The 22855-nt window shown below is 33.2% G+C and overlaps 1 protein-coding gene across 4 annotated transcripts in view; it reads right to left on the bottom strand.

The window, feature by feature from the left end:
• The window catches only part of Diaph2 (diaphanous related formin 2), a 747093-nt gene that overhangs the window by 502970 nt on the left and 221268 nt on the right, over window positions 1-22855 (bottom strand). For all 4 annotated transcript variants that reach the window (XM_036175402.1, XM_036175403.1, XM_036175404.1 and 1 more), the window contains 8 exons: window positions 21466-21576; window positions 17717-17835; window positions 14974-15090; window positions 12309-12427; window positions 9185-9249; window positions 5656-5760; window positions 1726-2040; window positions 1023-1137 (listed from right to left, as the gene is read on the bottom strand). In XM_036175402.1, the coding sequence (XP_036031295.1) occupies window positions 1023-1137; window positions 1726-2040; window positions 5656-5760; window positions 9185-9249; window positions 12309-12427; window positions 14974-15090; window positions 17717-17835; window positions 21466-21576 (1066 nt within the window). The remainder of the gene's footprint in view (window positions 1-1022; window positions 1138-1725; window positions 2041-5655; window positions 5761-9184; window positions 9250-12308; window positions 12428-14973; window positions 15091-17716; window positions 17836-21465; window positions 21577-22855) is intronic.

Genomic DNA, 22855 nt, shown 5'->3' with positions numbered 1-22855 from the left:
CTACATGGGTACTTAGTTTTAAGCAAGAATATTTAGTACTAAAAGGTAATTATAAAAAACAGTAATAGGTCAATTCATGGAAGAAATTATAAATGTGAAGAGAACTATAAGAAAATTATATGTGAAGAGAACAAATAAGAAACAAGTAAAATAACTAACACTTTTCCAATGTCAAGGTCTTCAGAACATTCTAATCACCACAGATCTATCCCCCATCCCTCCTTCCCACCCTCTCCTCTTCTTTCATTCTATCTGTCCATATTGACAACGTAACAAATCAGATGAATGGTAAAACCATTCATTTTGAAGAAAGAATATAATATTACCATTACTATTTTTAAAGACTGATTTACAAAGTGTAATTTATACATTTAACTGAACTACTAAAATCAATATGTTCAAATAAAATATGAAAACTCCATTGACCACAATGACTATCTGTGAGACTTACATATTACCCGAATGGCATGTATGAAATACTTAAAATATTAAGGGTATAATTATAAAGAAACATGCTTTTATTAAATAAACAATTATATTTGCTGAGGATCAGATCTATGTATTTATTAACCTAGAACATATGCTCATAACAAAACCTATGAGATTTCATGGGAAATAAGGCTGACTAAATGATACACATTTAAAAAGACAGAAAATGTGGTATCATCCTTATAAATCAGGGACATTAGTATTCCATGATTCAATTTTTGTCATACTTGCTAAATAAAAAAATAACCTTCTATTACTCAGCAAAATAGCAATTTATGCGGTATAGCATATATTAAATAATAAAGGTAAAGCTTATACATTAAGTTGAATAATAATATTTATGCAAAAAAAATTCAAATACAATTTCCCTTTGGTTACAGAGTAAAGCATAGCTTGTATGTGAATAGATTCATGTTTGACCCTACTTACTGTGAGAAAACAATAGATTCACACATCCTGAGAAAATTTTAGCAGAGACATGTATTCTAATACATGAGGCACAGGAATAAATAATGTGTAAAAATAAAAGGTACCTTTCATCTGGGAAGCAAATGTCAAGGCCAATTTAGCAAATAGATCAGGATTCTCAAACTTTTCTTCTTTTACTTTTAGCCAGAAACAGTTTTCAGACAATTCTTTAGGCTCAATCTAAGACAAAATAACAATGATAAATTAGCATGTTGTTACTTACTGTATAATTTTTCAAAGAATGACTTTATGTTTTGTTTATCATCCACTATATCCATTTCAAATATATAAAATTACACTCATAAGCATTCAGACTCACATTTACAATTCTGTCACTACACAGAAAAGCTACACAAAAGCAATAGGTCATACAGCAAAATAGTATAGTATATTCCTATTCTACTTGCATACATTATCCTTGTTCCTAATTTTTTACTGTAAAGTTTTAATACATGTTCATTATGGATATTACTCCCAGTCATCCTTCCCTAAAACCTCTTATCCTTCTGTTTCTCTGGGCTCATTTCATCATACATGCCATGTATTTTTCAATTTGATTTTCCTTTGTTTTTACCATAATTTCGGTGTTTTTTAAGTTTCCAGTTATCTAGGTCATACATTTAAAGATAAACATAACATGCTAAAGGCACAGAGGAAAGCAATAAAGCCATAAATCAAAATCGAATGATACTGACTCAACAGCAACACAATTCTCACACATTGTCAGTCATGGAGAAAGCAAAAAGGTCGCTCAAGTTACAGGCTTACCTTGGACCAGTTGATTCTTTTCATGGATATTTCTGGCCTATATACTTTTTTCTGCTTCATTCCATATGGTAGCTCAATTGGTACAGGTAGGGGAGGAAGAATTCCTCCAGGGGGTGGTGGTGGAGGAGGTCCTCCAAACAAAGGTGGTGGTGGTGGTGGTGGAATACCAGGCAATCCAAGTAAGGGTGGTGGAGGAGGAGGAACTACTCCAGGAAGTGGCGGTGGTGGTGGTGGTGGAGGAGGTGGTGGTGGGCACGGTCCAGAACCTGGCAATGGAGGTGGTGGCGGTGGGCCTGGAATTGAAGATGGAGCTCCCTGAAACAGATATAAGTTTAAATGCTTATAAGAACATATAACACAAAGTATACACATCTGTTAGATGTTCAGGGTTTAAGACTGTTTATATCTTTTTAAGTTTCAAGATTATATATTTCATCAGTATCTGTAAATAAAGACTTCTGAAATACACTGTATACTCCAGACAATGACTATTTCTGTTAATATATTAATGACAGGAAAATTTGATGTTTTTAAGATTTTTATGAAAAACTCTAATTTAATGAAATAATACCTTTCACTATAAATATAGCCAAAGAAGTATGGCATGTGGCTTAGAACTGTTAGCCTAGCTTATTAAAGTTGGATAAAAGTATGACAAGGTCATGGATTCAAATCCCTTGGGTGTCAATTAGTCTTACAGAGAGTATTTCACAGTAATAATAATTTAGCTGCCTTCAAATACTTGTGAGTAATACTAAGTAGGATCCATTTGCATAGTAATATAAGCATATCAATATTTTACATCTATTGCTTCTGTTTGTGTTTATTATAAACTTGTAATGTAGATAGGACATTAATGGCATCTTTACCTCAATGTTTATAAATGAGGATATTGAGTGCAAAAACTTAAATAAAAGCTGAGGGTATTGCTCATTTACTGAAGTGTTCGCCTTATATGTAGGAAACCCTAAGTTTGATTCTCAACACTAAAAAGATGTTTGCAGTAATAAATCAAAGACAGCACAGGGGGAAACATGAGGACCAAATTTGAATGTGGCTCTCCTTTCTGCTCTGCTCTCTTCATGAAAGAGTGTCATTTGCAATGGGAATTAATTCATACAGAGTTCTTGAGGAGAGAAGAACTTCTTTTTACTGTCAGAACTTAACTTTAAGCTTGTTTGCAATTGGCAGTTAATAACAAATGGACAACACTGGATTCTGTATTATATTTTAAGGAATAAATAAACTTTTAAACATTACTGATCACAATGGTACCCTTTCAAAAATGAACATGAAAATACTTCAAAGAAACTAGGACCATTTAACAGACTTTTCTGTAATCAAAATATTATTTTTAATTAATGAAATTTCATGGTATATTGATTTTTTTAATCAGGAAGAAATCCTTTTATGTTGGTTACTATAAAATTTCTACTGGGATGGTGATGCACACCTTTAATCCCAGCACTGGGAAGCACTGGGAAGCAGACACAGATGACTTTATGTGAGTTCAAGGCCAGCCTGGACTGCACATAGAGTACCAGCCATGCCAGGGATACAAAATGAGACCCTGTCTCAAAAGTAAAAAGGAAAACAATAAAAGATACTGTGGGCTAAGGAGTCAGGGAAGGGTATAAGTTAAGAAAGGTTTTTTTGATTGTAGGATGTCTAACAGTATTTAATATGTGGCTTGTGAATCTCTGAGAATTTCTTGTTTATCCAATATAGTGGACTATAGAATATTTTCTTCATGAAAAATCATTAAAGTATCTATAAGTAATTTGTGGGAAAGTTGGCAGAATGTATGGAGCCAGTACCCTACAGATATTATAAAAAGAAGGGAAATTTAACAGCAATAGAGGTTGTTGTAGCTAGGACAGCAGTCAGAGTGCATGCTGCAAAGGAAGTAAGTATAAGGTAGCCCATGCCAGAAGGCTTTTAGTATTTCTAGTAAGAAGGTTTTGTTTAATTCCAAATACAGCCAGCAACCACTGTACACAATAAATCCTTCAGTTATAATAATTGGGACAAGGTTTTGTGAGGATTAATTGATATAAAAGGATGAACTTGAGGAGGAAAAGACTATAGGCAGGAAGAAAAATTCGGGGACAACCTCAATAGTTCAGGAAAGAAAGATGTAATGAAAGTATACCTGAAGGGATGGGGGTTTTGATGAAGAGGTGGAAAAGTCATTGGAATAATTCAAATAAAAGAACTAATTTCATTTGTCAGAAATAGGTCAAGAAACAAATCAAACTTCAGCTCAAGAGAGGTCCCCAGAAATCCACAATGATACATCCTCTGTAGACTGCTGGCAGTGGTCGAGAGAAAGCCTGATCTGACCTAGTCTGGTGATCAGATGGCCAAATACCCTAACAGTCATCCTGGAACTCTCATCCAATAACTGATGAAAGTGGATGCAGAGATCCTCAGCCACGCCCCAGGTGGAGCTCTAGGCGTCCATTTGTCCAGAAATAGGAGGGACTGCAAGAGCGTGAATTGTTGAATCCAAGATTGCAAAAAGCACAGGGACAAATAGCCAAATGAATGGAAACATATGAATTATGAACCAAAAGCTGTGGATCCCCCAACTGGATCAGGCCCTCTGGATAAGTGAGACAATTGAATAGCTTGATCTGTTTGGGAGGCTCCCAGGCTGTGGGACCCGGACCTGTCATTGGTGCATGAGCTGGCTGTTTGGAACCTTGGGCTTACACAGGGACACATGCTCAGCCTGGAAAGAGGGAACTAGACCTGCCTGTACTGAATCCACCAGGTTTAAATGAGGCCCTGGAGGAGATGGGAATGGAGGGGAGGGGCTGGGGGAAGGTGGGGCTGCGGGCAGAAGGGGGAGGACAGGGGAACCAATGGCTGATGTATAAAATTAAAACACATAATAAAAAAAGTGGTAAATTTTAAAACAAGTCAAAATGAAGGCTAAGCTGGTTTAAGAAAAGGGAACAGACCAAAAATATTGAGTTTGATTTCAATACAAAAGGCATGCCTATGGGGACAGTTGGAAATGCAAGATAGATTCAAATGTCCTGACATCTACTAAAAGGTGATACATGGACAAATGTAATTGAGTGTGATATTTGTACAAGGAAAAACAAAGCAGAGAAAAATGCCAAGGGCAGAGAGAACACAGAGATATCTCACAATTGGGGGATGGGAAAATAAGGCAAATCAAGTTCTCAGACATGAAGAAAGAGAAGTGGGATAATACTGAAAAAAGCAGCAAAGACATAAATAGTGGACATAAATGATAGGGGCTATGGGTAGAAAAAGGCTACCACCATAAGAACTTAGCAGCTTACCAGTGACTTTGGAAGTAATTTCTCAGTATATTATTTGGAACAGATAGAGTAAATTGACCGCCTACTGAACATTATCTATTTAAAGGCATCCTCTCAATTTCATATTATTCATTTAAGCCACAAAATGCATTGAGAGTATACTTAATTTTAAAGTTTAGACATCTTATTAAGAGCATTTTTTGTGCAAGGCATAGTAGGCAGAAATAAAGTGTATAGGTTTTGAATTGAAGATAGTCTAGATTTAAAGATCTCAAGAAGTCTTTGGGATAATTAAAATTCATGAGCATTTCTATATTCTTTTTGAAAGAAAATACTATGCACACAATTTTTCAAATCATCATGAAAATTTCATGTCATAAACAGTTTGGCTCTGGTAATGTATTCTGTTAAAAATATTCAGGACAGTTTGAGCAAATGAAGCCTTATTTATTTCCAAACATTAAAATGATTTACAATCCTGGAAAAATCAAATCTCTACTTATTTCAACTAAAATGTGAAACCGCGAATAAGATCCAAAAAGTCTGTTTCTGATCACATCTTTCTTTCTGACTAACAAGATAATTTTCTATCCCCAAATTCATTGTGAGCAAAGTGGACATTTTGTTTCATTACCTGGGTTCTAAGATGCTGGATTTCTGTTTCCAGTTCTTTGATTTTTTCATCTCTTTTCTGAAGCTCTGCTTGAGCTTCCTGTCGAGCCGTGAATTCTTCATCAAACTGCAATGACCACCATCATAAATGTACAGTTACTAGTTCAGATTTGAGAATGATTCAAACAACACTATGTAGTAAATATGTAGCAAGGTTTTTGCTTTGATGAGTTCACAGCTCATTCAGAGAGATAACGTTCTTAATTATTCTCTTGAAAACTAAGCATCTGCACAGAACATTCTCTTTAAAAAAATAATGGAAAAAATGGGTGGACTATCAAGTCTCTGTTCACATGTAGTGGAATGTTCATTGTTATAGAAAATTCAGTAGTAGAATTAATATTGGTTATTAATGACTTGCCCCATATTTTAAGTTTTATTAGAAAGTAAAATATAAAATATGAAATGCATATACAACTTCTTAATAATATTCAATCTTCAAAACAAATGAATTTTTACAATGACCGGATGTACATTAACACAAATTGGAATTAGACCAGGGGATAATTTCTGCTATAATCATCATTGCTTAGCATACCAAAAACAGTGCTTAACAAAATCTGACAATACAATGATATACACTGAAATTCTATTGTCTATCAGATGGTTAGCAAAAACTCTCTTTAAACAACCCAAGAGAGGAAAATGAGGGAAGTAAATATTTTTCAGAGGGCAGAAGTGCTTGCACAAAGTCATAACAACCTGAGTTTGATCCTTGAACTCTAAAAGACAACAAGAGAGAACTGAATCCTGTAGGTTGTTCTCTGAACTCTCCAAAAGGGCAGACACATGCCAGTATGTATGTATACATATTCTCTCTCTTTCTCTCTCTCACTCTCTCTCTCTTACACAACCTTGAAACACTACTTAGTTATGTTTTTATTCACCTCTGTCTCACTAATTGAAAAAATGCCTTATAAAGGCTGGTAAAAATTTATTATAATATAACTAAATCCCAAGACTAAAACAAATACATGAGGTGAAGGATCTTTCAATGGAAGTGTCTTTCTACTTCACTGAGAAGATGGGGATCTTGGGTAAGCATAGTAATACACATCTATAATCCCAACACTCAGGGCACAAAAACAGGAGGATCAACGTAAATTCAAGGGCAGCCTGGACTACATTGTGAGTTCTAGGCCAGGAAGGAGGACACAATGCGACTCTTTCTCCAAAATCAAAACAAAGCAAAAAAGAATTCCTTCAACATGTGCTTATTCAATCAATATGATTTCCCTAAATCTAGAATCATAACTCTTCTCTCAAAGTTAGTGTCTCCTATAGTGCTTTTCAAAAATGCCATCTGCACAAGCACCTATTTTTTCTGCTTTTAATTTAATACTAGGCTACCTGTAAACACACATAATAGGAATGATACATACCTAAAGAAATGATAATAAATAAACGATATACACCTAAATAAAGAAGAGGTCTTTTTCTAAGTTCCTAATCTTATGCTCTCCTTTTAATGATGAAGAGTACAATCCATGGAGAATAAGTGGCTTCTTTACAATAACAGTGAATTAGTGGAAATGCTAAGATTGGATCTTATAATCAATGTGTAGCATTTTGTGAAAGCTGGCAGTAGGGGTGAATATTATTAAAACACATACAATATCAAAACTCTTAAAGACCTAGCAAAGTTAAAAAGTACTTTACACTGCATTTAAAGATAACTCAGAAGAGAATGCATATAGGTAATGACTAAGTTAGAGCCATATATCCATTCTGAATATTGGCAACTACTATTGTTGGTGATCTTTTATTCATTTATTCATTTATTTTACATCCGGATTGCAGCTTCCCCTTCCTCTTCTCCTTCCACTCCCTCCCACTGCTCCCTTCTGCAGCTCCATCCCCTCTCAATCCACCCCCTCCTCCATCCCTCCTCAATCCACTCCTCCTCCATAATCTCTCAGAAAGGAGAAGGCCTCTCAAGGGCTTCAGCAAAGGATGCTATATCAATTTGTCATAAGACCAAGCCCTTACCCCTGTATTCAGGCTGGGCAAGACAATCCAGCATGAGGATTAGGTTCCCAAGAGCCATTCAGAGCACCAGGGACAGCCCCTGTTCTTATTACCTAGAGTCCCACATATAGACCAAGCTACACAACTGTGGCATATGTGCAGAGGGCTTGGGTCAGTACCATGAAGGTTCTGTTAGTTCCCATGAGCCAGGTAAGTGGTTTCTATGGGTTTTCCATTGATGATTATCAGTGTATTTTTGTATGATTTCACAACACCTTATATAATTACAGAAAATTACAAAGATAGATCATTATGATGTGCTCCAATTTTACAGTATGTAGTCAAATTTAAGGAGAGCCTATGACATTCAATGGAAAATTAAGACATGCTATTTAAAAAGGAAGCACAATAAATATAAAGTCCTACTAGTCAAAAACATGATTTTTTAACAATAAAAATGAGTTTCACGCAATCTGATTGTGTGTTACTCAACCTCTTAAAATCTATTCTAGTACACGAAAGAACAAAAAGGTTTCTTCAAATGCCCTGAATTAACTCCATAATTTCCAGAGTGATGGAAGTTATCATCTAATCTCAAAGGTAAGTCATAACCTTAAAGAGTGAGCAATATGTAAGTGCTTTGTCTTGCTGTCAGATGGCTGAACACTAGATATTTTTTTTCTGCATTTTGTTTCAATACCCTCTGCAACCAATAAGAGAGAGATACTGTACTAACAATTAACAGGGGGAGGGAAAGAAGAAAGAAGGAGGGTAAAGAGGGAGAAGAAGGAGGAATGCTTAATAATTTGATAATTTTACTAAACATAAATAAAATAGTATGTAGGCTTTCATAAAATAAAAAAAGTGCCACCTTATGTATAACTGAAAATATAATATAAAGATTGTACTTATGCAAAGCCAATTAACAGCACAGAAAAAAAGAAGAATCTCAAGTTCCAACAAGCCTACACAAAGTAACATTATCATTTAACAAATGGCAATTACAAAATTCCAAGAAGACTAAAAAAAGAGAAAGGAGGGGACCAAAAAAAAAAAAAAAAAAAAAGAATGGATTCCAACATTAGACTGTTATCAATACCAATAAGCTGTTTTTGTTGTTTTGAGGATCAAAGCCAAAGCCTTCGTCATGCTAGAAAAGCATTCTAACCACCAAATTTCATCACTAGCTCCTAGTTCTCTATGGAGCTGTGTAGTATAAGTGAACATTGAAGAAAAGCAATGGACAATTTGTTTGGTTTGTTTCATTTTAACTAAGTACCTTTTCAGCTACCAATTTTATTTCATTTATCATTAAATATAATAAGGCTAGTGTTTTCTTACCTAATCAAGTATGTTGATGAGAACGAAATAGTAACTATCTTATTAGGAAAAGTACTACAAAATCAAAAGGACAAGTTATAAAGTGTCATATAAAGAAACAAATATGATTATGTTTAAATAATTATATATTTATTTATAAAACATTAATTTAAAAATCAAGACTACTATTTTGGCAGTCTTACCTTCTTTGAAAATTCCATTGCTTTTTGTTCACTTTCTTCAACTTTTGCCTTGTTTACACAAGCATCTACTCAGATGAAGCAAAAATGATTAGAAATATATTAGGTGGAATCTACATCTAATTATGGCTGACAATATACACTTCAGAAATTCTAACATGAACTATCATTAAAGGGAAATTAATCTACACTATAATATACATAATAGCACATTCTCTTTCTTTAGTTTTAAAGCAAAAACCTCAAGTTTCCACAAATATCTTTGATGACATTTCCCCTGCAATGAAAGTGGTTAATTATAATTCAACTGTTACCACTATAGAATTCTTTTTAAAATTGCAATTATATAGAGACTGAAGGCAAAGACTACATGTTAAAGATAATGAAAACTCAAAATGATCCTCTAAAAGCGTGGGGGAGGAAGAAGTAGTGACATTCATCAGTTCAGGTTTTCCAGTAAAATTTTTTACTTGACTTTTGATATGAAACAAAATGTATTTTGTCCAAATGGAAGCAAACAAAATTATTCAGGTCTAGTTAATAAACATATGGAAAAACCTCTTTAGACTCGTGCTGTATGTTTGTGAATTATCCCAATATTTCTTCAAAGGAAAATGAAACATATGATCCATAAGAGCTTTATTACAATAACTGAACATGGCAACAAACTAAACTGGCCACCAAGAAATATAAATTGTGTTATATTAATACATGGATACTACTTCACAATAGAAATGAATAAACTACATGAACTATAACATGGATGAATCTCAAAATTATCTTTAATGTAATGAAACAGACACAGAATACATGCTACATTGTACTATTTACAGAAGATATTAGAAAAGGAAACTGGTTAAGGGGTGTGAAGGGAGAGGATGGGGGGTTTGTGGTTGGTATTCAAAATGAATAGAAAATTTCTTAATAATAAAAAAGGAAACTAGTGAAAGAAGATTAAGATAAAATAAAATCAGTATAAGAGAGATTAGTAAGTGTGTCTCTTTTCAGTGGCACACCCAGTGTATGAGTGCAGGTGGGAAGTAGGAGGACAGAAGATAGCAGAAAGGCTTGGCTGGGCGACGGTGGTGGAGGTGGTGGTGGTGGTGGTGGTGGTGGTGGTGGTGGTGTTGGTGGTGGTGGTGGTGGTGGTGGTGGAGGAGGTGGTGGTGGTGGTGGTGGTGGTGGTGGTGGTGGTGGAGGAGGAGGAGGAGGTGGAGTTGGTGGAGGTGGAGGAGACGGAGGAGGTGGAGGAGGTGGAGGAGGTGGAGGAGGAAAAGGTGGAGGTAGAGGTGGTGCACACCTTTAATCCCAGCACTAGGGAGGCAGAGCCAGGTGGATCTCTGTTAGTTCAAGGCCAGCCTGGTCTACAGAGAGTTATTCAGAACAGGGACCAAAACTACACAGAAACCCTGTCTCACAAAAAACAAAGAAAAAGTAGAAACTTTAAAGAGCAATACAGAGTTTATGATCTTGAATACAATGATGGTTTTAAGAATTAATATATATATATATATAGTTAATAATTTATATTTTGAAATATAAACATACTTTAAATAAATATATTATTAGCTACAGTTTGATTAGCTTGTATATTAAAATATAAGTAATTTTCTCCTCTCAAATGTATAAGAATGATTTTTATAGATTTAAAAAATTATTTTCTCTAATTTTGTACTTATGGGTGTTTTTCCTGCATGCATGTCTGTGCACCACATGCTTGCAGTGCCCAAAAGACCAGAAGAGGACATAGGATCAACCAGAGTCACAGATGGTTCTGAGTTGTCATGTAGGTGATAGGTATCAAGCGAAGAGCCACCGTAAGACCACGAAATGTTGTTAACTGCTAAGAACTCTCTCTGGCTCAAGGTATTTAATATGTTTCTTATTGTAAAAATGTAACAATATTGCATACAATCAGGAAAGTGGTACTGTCCAAAGGGGCTTTATATGAGCAATGCAAATCATAGCTGACAATGATTTTTACTTTGATTTCTATCTATATTCCAATGAGAAGTCATTGGAGAGTTTTAGAAAAGGATCTGATTTGGTTTAAGAAAAATTGTAGATGCACAGAAATATGAAATCTTCCCAGACTAGAATACTCAGGTTCAAGTGATATTCAAATAGATATCCCTGTATCTCCTAGATGATACTGAAGACCTTGATAATTTTGTGAGTATTTGTATGTGCATATGTATATTCCAATGAAAGTTACACAATAATTATAAACTTTTTAAAAGCAACTGAAAGGGGATGTAGCTCACACATTTAAAGTTTCAGGCTTTCTAAAAATATTTGGTCTCTTAAATGCCTATCCTCACTGATAGCAATTAACTCTGTAAAATTAGTGAGAAAATGTCTAGCATTCACATGTAAGAATGTTCAATTAAGCTGATTATTAAAAAAAATTGCTGACAGGGTTCAATTATCAGATTATATTATAATTTTAAGGATATGAAAATAATCTAGAAGTAACAATAACAGAAAACAATAACAGAACGGTGTTTGAAATAATCATGATAGATCATAGTATCACATGTAGTAATACAGTACCAACTTGAATGTAAACATGGTCAAATCTTCACAATGCTCTACAAAAAATCAGCTTAGAGGTAGATACATTGACAGAGACACATGCATGAAGAAAAAACTATTGTAAAAATATACTTATTGAAAAGGGAGTGATCTTGATATAGCTGATATTTGTCATTTACAGAAATCTCTCAATTGTCTACAGTAAGTATGGATTCCCTTTAGAAATAGAAAATAATATATGAGAAATAATGTTCAATCTTGGACTTCTCTGTGAGTCTGTCCTCTACAATGGAATGAAAATTATTATATAGATGGTATTCAATAACCTTTTGTTCATTAAAAACACGCAACTTCATGCTTCAACTGACTGTCAACTGACTAGATAGTGCTGAAACTTATCAAAAAGATTACTGCATCTGAACCTATAAGAATTCTTACGATCTTCAAAACTAATAGTTATAACAGTAGAGCAGGCACAGCAACAATGATTTACCAAATATTAACAGAAGTTCAGTGAGAGTCCTACCCTTTAAAAGTGCTCAGTATACAGAAGGTATGAAGCATAAATGGCAGTAAAGAATGTAACCCATACCTATCAGGTGTGTGAAATCAATGTCTAATCTTTGCCTGTACTTGAAGTCCGGGTCCATGCCACTGCAGTGCAGCACTATCTGTGAAACGCATTCCTCAATTATTTTATAATACTGTGGCCTGAAAAAAGGAGAGAAAATATTTGAGAATAGTTTTCTACTTGCATGAATCAATTTTCTTATGGAGGGACTCAGAATGCTAAAATAACTCAGTTTTTTTTTTTCCAGCACCACTAAGAAAATAATTCCACTAACATTTACACTCCTTTAGAAAAAATATGAATAAGGCTGAAAGATGTTCTGAACATTAGGAGGCCAAATTGAGTGTGGTGTAATTGACTGAAAATATGTACTGACTTAATATTCTAGTTTGCAGGGATTCATGCTTGCGTTCAAAAATACTTATGAACCCTATCTATTTATTTAAGGTATTGTTTCTAAAGATAATGAAAATGAATAACCCCTTAGTCCTATATATATGAGCAGAGAAATGACTCTAGACAGCCACAAGTTCTCATTTTCAAAAGAAAGATGAATTTCTTGGCATTAGGTGGCAAGCAATGTCTTGAATCCAGTGCAGAGCATTTACTCAGGACCAGTTACAAAACAGGGCTGAGTCATTTCTGTTACAGACTAATGAAAAGACCTATATTTCTAAGAACATCTACTTTATAAAACCATATATACTTAATATGCATAGCTACAGCTGCAATTTTTGTGATATGTCAAAAGTTTTAAAACATCCTTTTTCTGTAATCTCTCAAGGTAATTGTGGCCTTAAAAATGACCACTGACTGGAAAAGTAAAAATACAGGACATTTTGCATACAAATTTACAAAAGACAAATTGTCACAGGTTAATAAATACAACAATATTACAGAAAAGTATTACGTCAGACAAATTATGATATAAGCACCACTAAATATAGCTTGTCAACCTACTAAAAACTCCAAAACAAAGGAAAACAAATTCTGATTACCATTCTGTGTGTTTAATCATGTGACTATTCCTAAGATTAAGAATGAAAAGAAATACTTAATGCATGTATAGGGCTTTTAAAAATCATCATCAGATATGGGGATGAATAATATTAGTCCTTAACCTTCTCTTTGAGGGGATGTTACCACGTCGACATGTGGAATGAAAGGACTTGTCACCCCCTCTACCTCACAGGAGTACCTTAAGATGAAAGGACGGTAAGGGCTGCAGAGACAGCTCAGTGTGATAAAAGCACTAGCTGAGCAAGGAGGGCTGGAGTTCAAATGCCCAGAACCTAAGTAAAAAGGCAGGCATGGTGCATATCTGAAACCCCAGAACTGTCTGGGCCACAGGAACTAAACAACAGTCCACAGTTGCAGTGACAGAGAGATTGTCTCAAGACAAATTGGCAGAAAGTGGCCAGGCAGCTGTGGGGTATGCCTTTAATCCCAGCACTCTGTGAGTTTGAGGCCAGTCTGATCTACAGAGTGAGATCCAGGAAAGGCACAAAGCTACACAGGGAAACCCTGTCTCAAAAAAGGAAAAAAAAAATGGCAGAGAGTAACAGAGGACAGGAACCAATTTGACCTGTGGTCACAGAAACTCAGTTACACAAATAGTGTGTACACACACACACACACACAAAAAAAAAACCTACACATGATGATAACACACAAACACACAAATTTTAATAAGATGAAACAAGGAAATTGATTATCATGTATTAACATTTATTAAGAAATAGATAACGTCTGCCAAATATTGTTCCCTGGTAACTGAATAATCATGACCACTATACACCCACATTATGTATTATTTTATAGTGGTTTTTAAAAAGCATACATTAGTAGTCTCAACATGCTTGTGTCTCCTCAACATCATGTCATCGATCCAATTACTACAGTAGCCTGAAGAAAAGAAATAGCTCTATATGGTATTTTACAACTGTCAATTTTTGTTGCCAATATAACTACCATTATGATAGCCTTTTCTTTTTTTATTTTTCAAGCAAGAGTTGAGAATCAAAGAACCTTGTATGTTGCATACATATAAAAGTGTTAAGAAACTAAGAGAATCTTGAACTGTCATTAACATAAGCCCATGATAATGAGCCTAGAGCTTATTGATAATTTCAGTCACTCTTAAACCTATTGCTATATAAGTTTCCAGTTTTTAGATATAGAAACTATCATCTATTTTAAAACATAATTCTACAGATTATCATCATATTCACTGATTTTGAAAATAGTTTCATTTGACAAAAACTAAAATATGAACAATAATATTCTCCTACATTTAAAGATCACACATTTACTAAATATTATAAAAAGAAATGATAAAACCTCACTTGTTAAAATAGGAAGATTTTAGAAATTCCAGTAGCGCCAATGTTTTCATTGGGCTACCAGCATCAAGTAGAAAAATTTATTACAAAAATCAATAATATATGACAGGTTAATTTCTTTTTATATTCTGGTTGCTTGTAAGAACCATAGTTATACGAAGCTATCTTTTCTGGCCCAATTAAAATAAATGAATTCTTTTATTAAATGTTAACTAAAGTAGTAAAACCTCTATATATTTTATGTACATATAATGCATATTTTTCCTCAGCCCAACTACCTTGTTAACTTTCTTTTAATATCCAATTCAAATTATACATGTAGTAATATCGGATATGAACCTTACCTGATATAATAGTCATTTCTGATAAGCAGAAAGTGCTGCAGAATGGATAATAAGTAACTTTCAGCTGCAGTGTCTTTCAGCATATTATAGAGAAGATGGTAGACTTCATTCATATCAGTAGAAAGTGAATAAAGGAAAACATCAAAGATTCTTGATGAATAGTGTATTTATGGCTAAAGTAGACTTATGTTTAAAGTTAAACATTTACCACTTGGCTTCCATTATTGTTCCTAAGGCTTCAACTTCATGATGTAGCATTTAAACAGCTATAGCAAAAAATAATAATAATCCTGTAAGTACAAGAACAAGCTTAAAGAAAATTTCCAAGGCCACTTGGGTATGAACACATTTATTAATCAGTCATCCATTATACTGTCAACATCATATAATCCCTAGGGCTATTGAAATAGCAATCCATTGGTGAAGGAGGTTTTGTCTTGTTCTGTCTGTGGTACCAATAGAGTCACTGCTATCTATTCTTATTCTCAGATAAAACAGATGCCAAGCAAGTATTCAGCTGTCAAAAGTTCACAAAGCCTAAAATTGTGTTCATAATCGATCTTCTGAAAATTCCATGGATATTATGACCCTTTTTAGGATATAAAAACTAGTGGTGGAGATGCTGTTAGTAATCTATAAGTAACTTCAAAACTGGACTAACATTATATGTACTGAAGATCTTGAAAGTCCACATAAAATAAAGATAAAAGACAAGATGTAATCCAACATCTTAAAACAACATGAAATGGACAGTAGAATTAAATAGATAGTGGACTATTTTAAACACCACATGAGAGTGCTGAGTTAAAGTATCATAAGGACCTTAAATGGTTACAGAACAGATCAAATGATTGATTATATAAATGAGTATAAAGTATTTTTATTGATAAAAATAAAAATAATTTGTATTAGTGTTGCTGCTGCAGACTTTTTACCAATTTTGAATGAGAAATTACTAGAAATTATTTCCTATAATAACATTTCTATAGCACGAATCTTAAAACACCTTATTAATAAAAACAAACTTGGAGCCAGGTACTGGGGTCAATGCTGGAAGATTAGAGAAGCAGAACAAGCCACAGCTTCCTCACCTCACAATTCCTCAGCTGATCCTGATTCCTCAGACTGGAAGCCTATGAGTACTAATCCAAATGGATTTCAGCTGAACTGCTTCTCAAAAGCCTGAAAGCTTAACCAGCCTAGTTCCTGGTTTTCATGCCTTATATAAATTTTTGACATCAATTCCCGGGCTTAAAGACTCACTTCCTGGGATTAAAGGCATGATTCACCATGCCTGGCTGTTTCCAGTGTGGCTTTGAACTCACAGAGATTGAGATGGATCTCTGCCTCTGGAATACTAGGATTAAAGGTGTGAGTGCCACCATTTTCTGGCCTCTGTCTAGTGGCTGTTCTGTTCTCTGACCCCAGATAAATTTATTAGGGTGCATAATATTTTGGGGAACACAATATCACCACACATTTCTATTCATTGTATCTATATTTATCAAATATTTTTTATGTAAAGAGAGAAGCATACATAAAAAAATAAGGCAAATAAATTACCTAGGGAGTTTCAAGGAGGGAAATATTATTCTAGTTTGTTTAGAATACTTGAATAAGAAAGATAAGAAAATATCATAGAAAAGCACAGATCAGGGGTTACTTTGATTCCCAAGTGTTTTCCTATTTCATAAAACCAAAAGAATGTAAGTGGGTGGGGAGAACTATGACAATCATATCTTATATCTCAAACAATTTGACATCAGATAGTTGGCACAGGAAGATTATATGCTGCTGCATTTGATTTAGGAACTTTTACAATACTGATTTGTTATAGACAGCTACTATTTTATCTAACAGTATTGCTATCATTAAGGAACATAAATATCTGATGAGAAATAAGACATACATTTCCAGATATCTGTAAATGGAGTAGCATTTAATAAATACAGAATGTCTCTTAGCTAGTGTCAGATATGAACTCAAAGAACTTTTCCTCATTCTTATTGGTAAGGTAGACTGCCTTAGGCTCATAGGCTCTCGTTTATTGAAGACCACTGAGCAGAGTGTATCTCTAACACAGGGGAGCCACTGTGCAGAATTCAGTAGTCTAAATATATCATCAAAGAAGAGTAGCAATTCCTCAACTCGGATGAATTATTATTAAGTTTTACTCTTTTGGGGGGCCCACCAACTAGCTCTCAAATAAATCCACATGGAGACGTATTATTACTTATGAATGCCCAGCCTTAGCTTGGCTTAGTTTCTAGTCAGCTTTCCTTAAATTGACACATCTATCTTTTGCCTCTGGTCTTTTCCCATTCTCTAACTTCTGTAAATCTTACTCTTACTCCTTAGCTCACTGTGTAGCTGGGTGTTTGGCCCTTGGAGTCCACCCAGTTTTCTCTTTCTATATATATTCTCTGCCTGCCAGTCCTACCTATCCTTTCTCCTGCCTTGCTATTAGCAAGCTTTTTATTGGACTATCAGGTGATTTAGACAGGCACAGTAACACAGCTTCACAGAGTTAAACAAATGCAACATAAACAAAAGTAACACACCTTAAAATATTTGACTACATAAATGGATATCAAGGATAGCATCATGGTGAAGTGTTAATAAAAATAAGCAGTTACAACTCTGTTCACAAACAAGAACTGTAATAAGAATATTAAAAAATTATCCTCAATTCCTGCTTTTCAACATAGGTATAAAATTAGTTTTTTTGTTTGTCAAAGGATATTCCATTTCAGCTCGAATGTCATTGAGACGGTGGGATAATTCAGTTAGATCATCTTCTTTGTTCTCTTCAAACACTCTCAACTGAATATCAAGCTCATCATTCTCTTTTTCTTTAAGACCCTAATATAAAAAATATAATGCAGCAAATGAATAACAATTTAAAAATAGCACACTTGCTAATCAGGGACAGAAAGCCATTATTCATTTGTACACAGATGTAATTTCAAATATTGACCAAGGACCTTGATTTCCTAAAAGAAAGTAAATGTAACTAAAGTTTTCTATTTCAAAATAATAGAACCTCATACCATTCTTTACATTTTCTTTCCACGCCCTGAGTCTTGACTATTCACATTAAAATATTAAAAATCACTCCTGTAACAACAGCAAAAAAAAAAAAAACACTAATAGCTAACAACTCAAATTCAATGCTAACATTTTGACTAAACATCCTCATCAGAAATCAAAAAAGAACTCATGCAGTTAGAACATTCACATGTATCTCTAGCACCAAGAAAATGAAGCAAATATAGATCAATTGTGCTAATGAAGAAAAAAATGCAAGAATATATTCAAGCACAACAGTCCCAAGAATGGCCTGGAAAAATCACATGAACAAATTTATTATGAATGATATTTTGTGATTTTAAAGCTAAAAGGTATTAAGTTCATTTTAACCAAAATATAGCTGGACACAATGTCAATCTTCATTTTCACGTAGCATAATCACAAAATAGCAACTTGAGAATCAAAGATTTTTTTTGTAATACATCATACACACATGCATTACAAACCTGTGATAATGTTCCAAATACTACAAATAATAATAATAATAATAATAATAATAATAATAATATAATATATAATATTTTAAAAGTTTGGAAGCATGCCACACTAGAGATTGTTGGGCTTAATATATATCACCTGGAATATCTTTTAATATTTGTCCATTAAGTTCCAGCTTTGAAAACTCAAATCGATAATCACAACTGTGGACACTCAAGGGTGATACCCAAACTGGGATTATGATGTTCAGAGCTGAGCTTGAACTCTAAAAGGAAATGCAAGCAAGGTGTACTTCCAATTAGGAAAAGAAAGAAAACAGAATGCATTTCTCCTTTCTATATTTGTTTCTATTTTTATTCAAGAATACCAATGTTAAATAGGGATGTAATGGCTATTACTGAAGCAAAACACAAAACAAAGCACTTTTTTATGTCCTTTTTTTGAGTCTCCATACTTAAGAATTTACCAAATTCTGAACACTTTTGAAAATATAAAAGTAAAATTTTATAACATATTTAAAATAAAATTTAAATGTTTATAATCTCATATAAAGCATATAACAAATAAAATTACTTCCACATAGTTTCTTCTAAACTTAGAACTTAATTTTGATCTAACACTCCACTTTCAATGGAAGACATTTATTGGAATAGAGAATTATGTAATGCTTATGGTCACATTACCATATGTCTAAAACATCAAAAAATATATTTCAGAGCAAGAAATTCTCCTGTTTAGAAACAAAATGAGTTCAAAACTACCATTTGATTGGTATGAGATTTTCACTAAAAAGTAGAAAAGTACCTGCAAAATTGAGTATGAAATGAATATGACAGATAACACAGTTTTATCATAATTAGACATAAAGTCAAAGGATTAAAAATCCTAACACAAACTTCAGAAAGATATAAAATATGTCCATTGCTTGAAAACATTATTTTTACTATGTTGTTCCTTCATATACCTGATTTACCTAAAAAAAAAAAGGCAGGTGCAGAAATTTCAAAATAATTCAATATTAATTATTTCAAAAGCAAATATATTTTAAAAGTCACTATACCATATACATCAATTCATTTATAACAAACTACTAAAGCAAATTTATTGAAAGCAAATAATCTACATTCCTTTTGACACCAAAAATTTAACCACAGTGATAGAGGGAACAAAAAATAAATAAATGGTCATGTAATATGCTAAAATTGATTTGTCATTAAGATTCTGCTATTTGCTTCTAAAACTTTTTCTGTTTAAAATATTGTGTTGACTTCAAGAGGTACTGAAATAAACCACTTCCTATTTCCTCTGCCATTTAATTATATTATAGAGGTATCATTTTTGATGTACATGACAATCACTGATATAATCTTAACAGCCTTAACTATACCTAATGCATTGCATTTATTAAGCCCTATTTTAGAAAAATAGACACCCTCTAATTTGAGCTATGTAAAAAATAAAGATAAATAAAAAAGTCATTTGAAAGGTTTATGCTTATTTATTAATATATTCAAGGTTCAATGGCCACACAAAGATGTTCATCCTTATATTCTAGTGCTTTACATGAAAATATTTGATTTTGGGGTGTTAAGTAGGTACTAGTTGACATATAAGGTACAACTAGCATATATGGGAGTATGACCATTTTATTCTTACTAAATTGTGATAACTAGATGACAACAATAAAAAAAATAAAGAAATGTACGGAAGTGGAGAAATGATTGCCAGTGTACAAAAGGCCTGTCAGTCTAATTTCTACTTTTCATACAAAAAAAAATACCAGAGAAGCTTATTCTCAATATAGGCATTCCTAACTCACTCTCAATATGATTATGACAATCTTCATTCATTGAGGGAATATATACTCTCGCAAATCACATCAGAACCATGTTTAGGCATATTTAAGTTCACCATCTAACAGAAATATTTGGGGATCCCTATAGTATCTATCCCAAAACATTAGTAAAAGATACACAATGCTTTACATTTTCCACATGCTGAGAAAACACTGAAATCTAAAGTAGAACCTAAAACAGGTATGGTAAAGGAAAATATCCACCCCCATCCAGGAAGCTGTTCATATTTTAGAGCTTCTGGGAGAAGAAAATTCAGTTTTTGCCAAAGAAAGAATACAGGACATATCCATCACAGCCCATGGCAGGTCGAATGCTCAGGAATAGTCAGCCAACACAAACCATGTTTGTGGCAGTTTCGATGATTTAAAAAGAGAAACAACATTAAGTTGAGTGGGTAGAGAGATGGGGAAAGATCTTGAAGAGGTTAAGGAAAGAGTGAGTATGATAAAATACTGAATGAAATTATCAAAGCGTAAATAAAAACATTATTTAAAAGACATTTTCAGAAAATATACATAATAAATAAAAGATAAGGTAAAATACTGTGTTCTAGAATATACAGAGTGAGAGTGCTCTGTTATCACAGATACACACCATAAAATTATTCCAAATATAGTTTAACATTACTCTAATTAGGACATTCATATTCAATTTAAGAAATAAAACTGTTTTTCTTTAGAAATGTTATGAATCATCCTAATAAGAATATAATATTTTAGTAAAATATCTAGAATGTATAATCAAGACTCAATATGCACACTTAAGCTGACTACAAATGAAATCAATCTAAAGTATCAAAGAGAAAAGAAGGAAACATTTAAAAGAAAAGCAAATTTGCAAATTGATATCATTTATATATCACATCATTAACTGAATTATGAATTATGCATTATACAGTGAGAATAATACTGCCATTACATACATACATTTACACAGACACACAGACACACAGACACACACATTTAAAGCTTACAAAGTGTCTGGTACTTTTTTTAAGCAATAACAAAGGACAAATTTGTGATCTCTTTCAAAAAATGTACTTTTGCCTGAAGGTTAAAAAAAAAAGTGAAAAGTCCAGCAGCAAAATAAATAGATGCATTCAACTTACTGGGAGCATTGCTTTTAGTCCAGAACGGAGGAATTCATTCCTCAAATGGATTCGAAAATCAAGATCATACGGAGAAGTGACAAGTGCATTTATGAACTGCATGCAGGCCACCTACAAAAAGAAAGTGAATTTCATTTATACATTAAGGTACATTAAAGAAATATTTAGTTAGTACATGCAGGTAACATATTCACTAAAGGCATATGAAATGCAAATATTTCTGCATGTACAAGGATAATTGTGACTTTTTATTATAAACAATATTAGCAATCAAGATTATGATCTCCAATGATATGACAGTTAAGTGTGTTTGCTTTGCTAAACAATATGAAAGGATATTTAACTCACCCACAGAAATCTCAGGTTCCCAAATAATAAACAATGAGCCTTTGAAAAGATCATGAAATGGATCCTTCGTATCTGATCATCCACAGATAGTAAGGGAACTAAATTCTTCATAGCTATCAATATATTTCCAGTTTAAATCCAAAAAATTCTGAAACTACATTACATATCTTGGAGATATCCCTATATTAATGTGGTGACAACAAGGAAACTCAGGGAAAATACCCAATTATTTAAATGATAAGCATATATAGAAAGATGAATCAACCAAAAATGTTAGAAAAACACTTCGAGAAAAAAAATATTACATATGTATGTTGACCTGATTTCAACACACCTCACATAATATGTTAAGGTATATTGCTTTAATTTTGTATTAAAATGTTCTACACTGAAGTTATTGGCCAAATGAGGATAATGTACCAAATCTAGTACCAAAACTCAAAAGACTTTTGTTTAAAGGAGAAAACTGAGCTTGTTAATAAAATTACCAGATACACAAAAAGGAACTGAACAGTTTATACCAATTTCTAGGAATGCTCAGGTATTAACATGAACATTTAGACAACTAAATATGTGTCATAATTTTTGCATCACCTTAAAAGAAATACTGGATATGTTCTTAGGAATTTAAATTCTAATTTTAAATGAGGAGTACAGGCCCCCCCTTTATACATAAGAAATTGAGTAAATCTTTATAGAGTCTCAACAGTCTAGTATATGTTTATATATTGTGTGCAGTGCGCTATTAATGTATTTTCTTGAATGAGTCTTATTAATTTACTTGTGACATGACTGAACAAGCGAGTTGAAAATTAATAGGCAGAAAAGTTGCCATCTGCTAGGATTCTTTTTACCATAAGAAATTCTGGCTTAATGACATATATTATTAATACCTTACAAGTAAAAATGGCATTCTCACAAGAAACAGGTTAATTAGTCTTATAACAATATCATTACAAAAATAGAAGTATTTTTAAGTACATGAAAAGTCAAAATTAGTGGCTACATCAACACCAATATTATATTATATATTATTATAAAT

Source organism: Onychomys torridus, chromosome X, assembly GCF_903995425.1.
Source record: "Onychomys torridus chromosome X, mOncTor1.1, whole genome shotgun sequence".
Taxonomy (NCBI): Eukaryota; Metazoa; Chordata; class Mammalia; order Rodentia; family Cricetidae; genus Onychomys; species Onychomys torridus.
The sequence above is the reverse complement of the archived record's forward strand: the minus strand, read 5'-3'. Positions and strand labels throughout refer to the sequence as shown.